General features: G+C 34.4%; 1 protein-coding gene across 1 annotated transcript in view; it reads right to left on the bottom strand.

The window, feature by feature from the left end:
- Positions 1 to 3,711: 3,711 nt before the first annotated feature.
- LOC127969790 (synaptotagmin-14-like) overlaps positions 3,712 to 9,034 on the bottom strand; it is a 22,786-nt gene continuing 17,463 nt past the window's right edge. Inside the window, exon 8 of the mRNA XM_052571892.1 lies at positions 3,712 to 8,793. Coding sequence (XP_052427852.1) covers positions 8,480 to 8,793 — 314 coding nt within the window. The 3' untranslated portion in view covers positions 3,712 to 8,479. The remainder of the gene's footprint in view (positions 8,794 to 9,034) is intronic.

The raw sequence follows: 9,034 nt of genomic DNA, 5'->3' as shown, positions 1-9,034 counted from the left end.
GTATATTCCAGCCGCGCGCCTGAGCGGATTTCTCCGGTGTTCCCTATAGAAGGGATGGAGAACGCGCCAAGTTGTGCCGATTCTTTTGGTCCCAATATCACTTTCTGTACTCATACACGCACAAACATGTAGATCTATTGGGAAGAAATTTTACAGATTTGTTTCGTTAGGTTTTTATATTTAGATTGTATTTTGCCCAGCTACTTTTTTTAACAGCTAAAGGTCATGTCTGTTTTTAATGACATTTTCAGAAACATTATCTGATAATCAAACCACATTATCCTACCATTTAGGCCTATAGATCAACTAGTTTTTGTTGTTCTCGTCATTTTATATATTTTATAAAAAAAATAAAAAATCAAATAATATAAATATAAAAATTAATATTAATATAATTCATTTTTTTATTATTTATCTGTTCTTATTATTCATTAATTACAGATGACCATCAATACAACTATTTTGAAAAGCTAGCTAATTTAGATTTTAATTGTAATTTACTTTGTGGGAATTTTTAGATTTTTTATAATTTCTTTTTTCTTTTTGAATACAAATGACCATCATCACACGTCTGAGGACATTTTAGAAATGTGGCCCTCTCGAGAACAAGCATGCGCGCACACACACACGCACACACACAAAAGCTTTTTTCTTGCACAGTTTCCCTCTAACTGACTCCAGGTTCCAAAAAACACACCCTGTTTCTAGTTAGAAGCAGACATCCACTCCAGTGCCAGAGTCTGTAGTTTATTTTCTTGCGTGAAAAGCAGCCCTGCGTTGAAGGACTTTTCCAGGTGAGTGGGGGCTTCAGAGAGAAACAGCATCTTTTTAATAAATGGAAACCATGCATTGTGGTTTATTGTACCAGCACTTCTCTCTCAGCCCTTTAGTCCATTAAAGGTAAATCATTAGTAATAAGCAGCACCGTCCATATTGGAAAAAGAAAATACAATCTTGGATGTTTCTAGTCTTCAACATGACATTGAACAGGCGGTAACATATATTTTATTTTCTTCTGTACCCATGATACAATTATGTTACATATTTTGTTTTTTTTGTGGGTATGCCACCATTTTTATTTTACATCTACAGTATGTTTGTACATTTTACAAATAATTCTTTAAACTTCAACATGCCGTTTAAGAAAACTTAAAATGACCCTCAACAATAGTGCCATCTGTTGGCTACAATTCGGTACAAGTGTTTGGCTGAGTATTTATTCCAGCTCTTATTTCAGTAGTAGAGGACGCCTGATAATCTTCACAGACATACCCTCGTTTTGATGTCTATTTATCATCTAAAGCTTTTGATCTGACAGAATATTTCAGTTGCTGCTTCATTATAATAGTTAGGGCACAGAGTTCAGTTCTCCCTCTCTCTTTATTCACTCCAGCCAAGCAGCGAGGAATAAATATTGACTTGCACGGAGCTGCTGTCCGTGTTTAAGCACTTTGAAGAGAGCTCTTTTCCTCGGGATAAAACTGAAAGTTTAATGGGCCCTTCAAAATACTGTACGCTCCCCCCACGCAGACACACACTTCAAGTAGTGACATCTACATATTTATGAGCATACAAAGTGCATATGAAAGAAGTACGTGAAAGATTGGTATGATAACAAATGTATTTATAAAAAGGTATGTGTGAGGCAAAACAGTTGCCCTCATAAATTAAAAACTTCACTGTCAGCTCTAAACACAGCCCCACCGAATTTCATCATCTGTAACTGATAGAAGTTTGTATTTGGCACTAATATTTCCAAAACTTTTGTAATCACCAGAGAGGATTTAGTCATAGACAACTGGATTTTTGCTCACACACTTTATCTAGCACCAGATGGAGGTGCAGTTTTTCCCTTTGCTTCCTGTTGAACTGAAAAATAAATGAATAAATACCTGTTAAAATATAAGATTATTTACATTTTAGAACACCACAGTGTAGCATACCTAAGCATAAAATATTTATTCCATCATTAGTATTATAAAAGCTAAATTTTTTCTTCAACTTGGGGCTTTAACATCATATTTCATAAAACATTGTAAGCAAGACCTAATCCTCAAGACAATCTTACACTCCTTGGAATAAAAACAGGCAGACAAAGACAGTTAGCAGATGTGTTTTTTTTTTTTTCAAAACAGGATCGCATACAAATGCATCATCTTTTTAATGTATCGTTGTGTAAGACTTCATTTACAAATCAAATTACAGCGGTTATACAGAAGTATGAATACACAAGGTGACACAACATCGCTGCAACATTTCAAAAACATCATACAAATGTTCTCCAGAGAAAAGTAAGGCACCGACTGAATCGGTGGGTATATAGGCAATTCATTTAAAGCATTTTGAGAATAAACTGAAAGAGCAAAATTAAAAGAACTGCAAATATTATAAACGTACACAATGTTTAGAATATGTATAAAATGTTTAAAACTGGTTTAGTTGGAACACACCTTGTGAAAGTTGAAGGTGTCAGTGGCATGTTAGACCTGAATCACGTTGGGACACAGAGAGAGCACAGGGAGAGTTTGTGCTATGCTTCTTGTGCAGTTAATCCTAAAACGTATTTATGCTGGTGTTTATTGGTTCTGTAAACTGAACAGAACCACTGTCACTGAGTTCAGAATAAGATGGGTTCTTTAAATGACCATCAGGGGTCTGTTGTACTTACATCTTCTCACATACAGACTAGACTACTGCAGAGCCGTGAAAAAAATCTTATGGGAGAGGAGCTGTGACAGCTGTGAGCTTTTATCAGACCATGGAAAGACTCATTCACACACATTAAAGATTACAGTTTTATCAGTCATGCTATAAAGAAATGACTCTACTTAAGACACCTCAGTATCTGCTCGAGCTAAAAAAGTTTGAGAATTCTAAAACTAGAATTATAACATTTTCTGAAAATCTTGTCATTATTCACTCACCCTCATGTTGTTCAGATGCCATATTAATGGTTTTGTTTTTAAGTTAAATATAATTATTTATAAATTATGAGAGTAGGTGATGTATACTACTAAGCAAAAAAAAAAAAAAAAAAAAAAAAACACATTAAAGGGATACTCCACCCCAAAATTAAGATTTTGTCATTAATCACTTACCCACATGTTGTTCCCAATCTGTCAAATCTTCGTTTGTCTTCGGAACACAATTTTAGATATTTTGGATTAAAACCGGGAGGCTTGTGACTGTCCCATAGACTGCCAAGTAAATTACACTGTTAAGGTCCAGAAAAGTATGAAAGACATCATCAGAATAGTCCGTCTGCCATCAGTGGTTCAACCGTAACATTATGAAGCAACGAGAATACTTTTTGTAAGTGAAGAAAACTAAAATTATGACTTTATTCAACAATTTCTTTGTCAACAGTCTCCTCTATGTCTCTCCACATCACTCAAACTGCCTACGTTCTTCTGTGTCAGCCGAACCACAAAGATGCTCTGTTTCTATGTGAATTTAGCTTTGATTTGAAAGAAAACAGCGCATCCTCGTTATTTTAGTTTTCTTTGTTTACAAAAAGTATTCTCGTCGCTTCATAATGTTACGGTTGAACTACTGATGGCAGATGGACTATTCTGACGATGCTTTTAATAGTTTTCTGGACCCTGACAGTGTAATGTACTTGGCAGTCAATGAGACAGTCTCAAACCTCATGGTTTTCTTTCAAAATATCTTAAATTATGTTCCGAAGATGAACAAAGCTTTGATGGGTTTGGAATGACATGGGGGTAAGTGATTAATTACAAAATTAACTTTTTGGGGTGGAGTATCCCTTTAAACATTATACAAACAGTGAATTTATTATTCCATATGTATGCTATATTCCAAGTCTTATAAAGACATATATTTTTGCAAAAGATTGGGATTGCATTAAACTTATTAAACGTTAAAACAAATATTTTTTAAATTGTTACAAAAAAATATAATTCAATGAAATGCTGTTCTTTTTTTAGACTTAAAAATCATTAGCCACAAAACATTAAGCAGCACAATTGTTTTCAGCATTGATAATAATAATTAATGTTTCTGAGCAGCAAATCAGCATATTAAAATTATTTCTAAAGGTTTATGTGACACTGACGACTGGAGTGTGCTGAAAATCCAGCTTTGCCATCTCAGAAATATATTTTAAATGGCAAAAATATTTCACAATTTAAGTTTTTTCACTGTATTCCATTTGTTTGATCAAAACTTGGGAGCATTGATGAGCATAAGAGACTTCTTACAAAAACTAAAATCGAACGGACTCAACATTTTTGAAGTAGGCCTGTGTTCGGAACAGGCCATGATTTAAACCAGTATTTACTAATCATCTTCCCCCTCAATCAGAACCCTTATTTGTGCTTGTATTCATGTAATAAAACAATGCACTTTTATACATAATGAGCTGTGTTTATCACTGAACAATGAATTTGGGTCTGTTTCATACAAACTATAACATAGTTTCAGAAGACTTAGAAGTCTTGGAGCATGCTTTATGTGTTAAAGTGCAGCTTGGACATTCTGCCTAACATCTAAATTTGAGTTTCATGAAATAATACAGGGTTAGAACAATATGAGCATGAGTAACTTGACAACTAAATGTTAAATCTAAAGGTGAACTATCCCTTTAAATATGGACTGGTCAGAATCTACTGGAAAGCTTGAGTCTGAGGGACTGCAGACTGGCAGAGCCATGTAACCAACCTATTTAACTGATTTACTGTATTTGCAATGAGATTCTCATTTATAGTGTGAAAATCATTTGGAAGCCATATCTGCATGAGGCAACAGTGCACCAAGCCCCTAATAAAACTGTCACGAGTAAGACATAACAGCCTCTCTGCGTCAGTTTGTGACACAGCTGTTTTCTAGTCATAATGCATTTAACATCCTACATTTCAACATTGTGCTGTATTATGTCATTGTAATTTTGACAGCTGTGGCATTTTCTCAGGCTTAAAAGTTGACAGAATGTTAAAATACCATTTCGAGACTGTTTACTCCGTTTGCCAAGAAGAAACTGAGAACATCTCCCAGACCCAGCGTGAGAGGGAAAGCTCAGCCCAGCTGTGCGTTTCGTGGGACGTGGTCTGTAAGGGAGATATTGTCCAGTTGTGACTCTCTGAGGACCATCAAAGTCCGAGACTCTTTCACAAGATGTGTTTCATGACTCCATGTGCCCTAAAAATGTGCTTAATTCTGGTCTTACAAAACATACTAGCTCAAAGAGTCCAGCTACTTGCCATACCTGACTTTTCTCTCTTTTAAGGAGGGGAGTAAAACAAATTCATATACAGTATCATCACCTGAAATGACGACATTAGCAAAGCTAAGAATACATATAACAGTATGTAACATCACACTGAACAAACACACCCTTGTCTCACACACTCACACTTGTTTCTATCAACCTGCAAGACTGTAACAGGGACAAGGTTTTTTTTTTTTTATCTCAACATTTATCTTGTGATATTTTGAAAAAGCACACTGAATAAGTGACACATTCACTAATTAAACATTTCTTTTAAAGCGAAAATGGTACGAAATATCAACTAAACTGTGAAAGTAGAACAAAGTCTACAACTCCATACTGCTCACAGAGCTTCATACATTTACCAAGAAAGTGGGTCCATTTTCTCAGATATATAGATACAAAAATAGATCAGCAAAATCTATGTGCCATTTACAGTACATAACAATCACTGAGTGAGTTTGACCATCGCTCAAGAAAGGAAAGAAACTAGTTCAAGACAGATTTCACAGGTTGACCACACAGAGATCAGGACACTTGTATAGACAGAGCAAAAGCGCTGAGAAGCCTCCTTACCATCACACACTCCTCATAGTTAAACATCCTCATAGTTTCATCACTGGTCCTCTATACAGGACATTCAGCCAGAACACTGGCATTCTACATCTCTAGTGTTGCAGTACTGAGTGTTAAGTCTCCGGTACTAAATCTCAACATTCAGGATCGCACAATAAATTCAATACAAAAGATTAGAGGGAACAGTCTTGTGTAAAAGTATGGCAAATACACATCCATATCATAAACTGTCAAATTAATGCAGCCTTCATTTCACCATGTTAGAAACTATTAGAAAATGGTTTCATAATGTTCTCACGATTCAAAACAGTCACAGATTTGACTCTAAAGTCGAAGTAAGAGCTGAAGATGCATGTGCTCATTGTTCTTCATCAGGAATGGTAAATCCCATTTGTCATTGCATTAACATAACTTATGTTATAGTCTGTTGGTTTGGACACTAATATAGTTTTTATAGTTTAATTGTTATAATTATCATTCTGGGTGTGAACAGGCCTTTATTGTGAAAAGATTATGGTCAGGTCAGTATTGTATAATTTTGTATTGACATTATATCACTTTATTAAAATGATTTCAAGGTATTCAAGGGATTTCTTCTATAATGTATAGTTAAAATATAATATGAAATATTATATATATATAAAATAAGGAAATGCTTCTTTTTTACAGGGTTTCCATGTACAGTAGATTTTCAAATGTTTTTAATGTGTTTCATTTTTATTGTATTTGTCAACAAATAATTTATATTTAGTAATTTATATACTTTATACATTTTACACTATAAATTACATTTTACATAATAAATTCAGGGTATTAGTTTATTAAAAGTGCTATAGAACATTTTGGACAATATTATTTAATTTATCACCAATTTTGTATTGACATTATATTACTTCATTAAACGTTTAAAGGGATTTAAGAGATTTCTTCTGTAATGCATGTTAAAATATAATATAATAAAAAATAAGGAAGTGCTTCTGTTTTACTGGGTTTCCAGTAGAAAAATAAAATAAAAACCTTTTTATAACATGTCATGACATGATTGTATAAGCAAACAAATAATCGATATACTTTATATTTTTATACATTTTTAAAAAATAATAATTCATACTTATATTATAAAGTTTTTCTTATATTTATAAAGCTTTATAAACATATTATTATATTAAGGTGTTTATAAGAAAATGTAGTTTAAACAAAAGTTTTATCCTTATTGGCTGTTAATGTTATATTGAGAATGAAATAATTTTTTTTCTATTTGTATTGTGGAGTTTCTGATCCAAGTATTAAATTCAGAATGAGAGGAAATAAAATATCTGTGCCCGGTTGCTTGAAACTCCTTAAGCTAAGAAATCCCTTACATATAAGGTTAAGGGTACACCTAGTGAAACTTGGGTTGCATGAAAAAAAACCCTAAGGGTTTCCTTAAGGAACTTGAGGCTGTTATTAAGTTTTTCCCCTTAATTATCTAAGTGTTCCCTTAAGTGTTGCTACAAAGTCCTTAGTGACCATTTCACCTTAATAAATTTAAGGGACCAAAACAGCTTCCTTAAGTCAACTTAAACACAAAATATGATGGCTGATTTAGTGTTAATTGAAGATATACCAAGGCGTGTATTTTAATGATCGTAATAACCCCTTGGAAACGTTGAATGGTTGATGAAAGGATGAAAATATTATTATTATTATTATAACCACTTATGAAAACAATAATTGCCTTTTCGTCCTCTGTCCAGTTTTTTTTTTTTTTTCTGTTATGTTTGTACTCTCCATATGAAAAATATATTAATACAAGTGTGATTTAAGTAAGGGTTTGACTTTGTGGTTCGTTATGTTCTGTTTACTGTTAGAGGTAGTAACTATAGCAACCGCGGAGATCTTTGCCGTTTGATGTCAGAAACTACTGTGAAACGCTTAGTATAAACACTTAGGTAAGGTTGACAGTTAAGAGGTTTCTTGCAACGCTCTTAATGAAATCCCTTACCTCAGGGATTTTTTCTCCCTCAGGGAAACCCTCACTTAAAGAGTTTCATGCAACCGGGCACTGACACATAACAGGCTATATGTGTTGAAGTATGGATTGGCACTCTTATAATACATTGGAATGAACTAAATCCTGTATAAGAACACAATCTAGAAAATCCAATCACATGTTGAGAAACCCAGCCATAGACATAGTTTTCATTCAAATACCTCAGAATGGCATCTAGTCAACCTGACAGTAATTGTACCCCTGAACAACTTTGGTAGGTCTGAGTAATGTAATCTTAGGACACAAGTTATAATCTGAGCTAAGATATATGAACTCGTTCATGTCTGGATCTCACACTTTCTTTCTCTCTTACTGTGCCTTAAACACCATAACCCCATAATCTTAAAATGAACAAAAGAGAAACATCATGTCAAAATATACAAATAAATATCTAAATAAATCTCAGTAGTGTTTCCTCCATTAACGGTGTGGCATCTCTAACCCTGTTCTCACCATTTTCTCTAACCCGTTTCCCACAGTGCATTGGGAAGGAGAGTAGATTACATCCCCAGAACTACTCGTGTTTCTCATAATGCACTGCAGTGAGGGCCAGCTCTGTTGTCTTGGGGCCGTTCGAGGGCATGACCTGCTCTCTGTCACCTATGCCATAACACACATCATTGCCATCACTTGCTGACATTCTAGGACTCCAAAAGACTGTGCCATCGACACACCTGTTGTCCCTTCGATTCCTTCATCTGTGTCCAGTGTGTCAGCTCCTCCTCCCCAGAGCTGTTCAGCCCCAGAGAGATCCAGCCAATCATCTCCTTCCGTTTCATGCTGCGCTTGTTGTAGACCGACAGGATGAGTGTGACATCGGAGAGCTGGAACAGAGCTACTTGGAACACAAAGGTCTCCTTGTAGGTGGGGTTGGGTTGGCCTCGACAGATGGACGTCTTGCACTTGGACATCTCTTGACCCATTGAGTTCAGCAGAGTCAGCTTTACGTATGTGTCTGAAACAGGATGTCAATCAGAGAACATTTAGGATCAAATTAGTCAAGAAGACGAAACTTGATTTGATCATAAGAAATTTGAAATGACTTTCCTTAGCACTTTTTTTTTCTAATCAGTATTTAGATTTTGTTTTCCATTAAAAATGTCTTTTAATGTTTTTGTTCATATACATTTCGATATTAAGTCTATTATTAAGAAAGAAAAAATAAATATAGAAATATAATATTATATTATAAAAGA

The sequence above is a fragment of the Carassius gibelio genome, chromosome B13 (assembly GCF_023724105.1).
Source record: "Carassius gibelio isolate Cgi1373 ecotype wild population from Czech Republic chromosome B13, carGib1.2-hapl.c, whole genome shotgun sequence".
Lineage (NCBI taxonomy): Eukaryota > Metazoa > Chordata > Actinopteri > Cypriniformes > Cyprinidae > Carassius > Carassius gibelio.
Note: the sequence above shows the minus strand (reverse complement) of the source record. Positions and strands in the feature narration are given on the sequence as shown.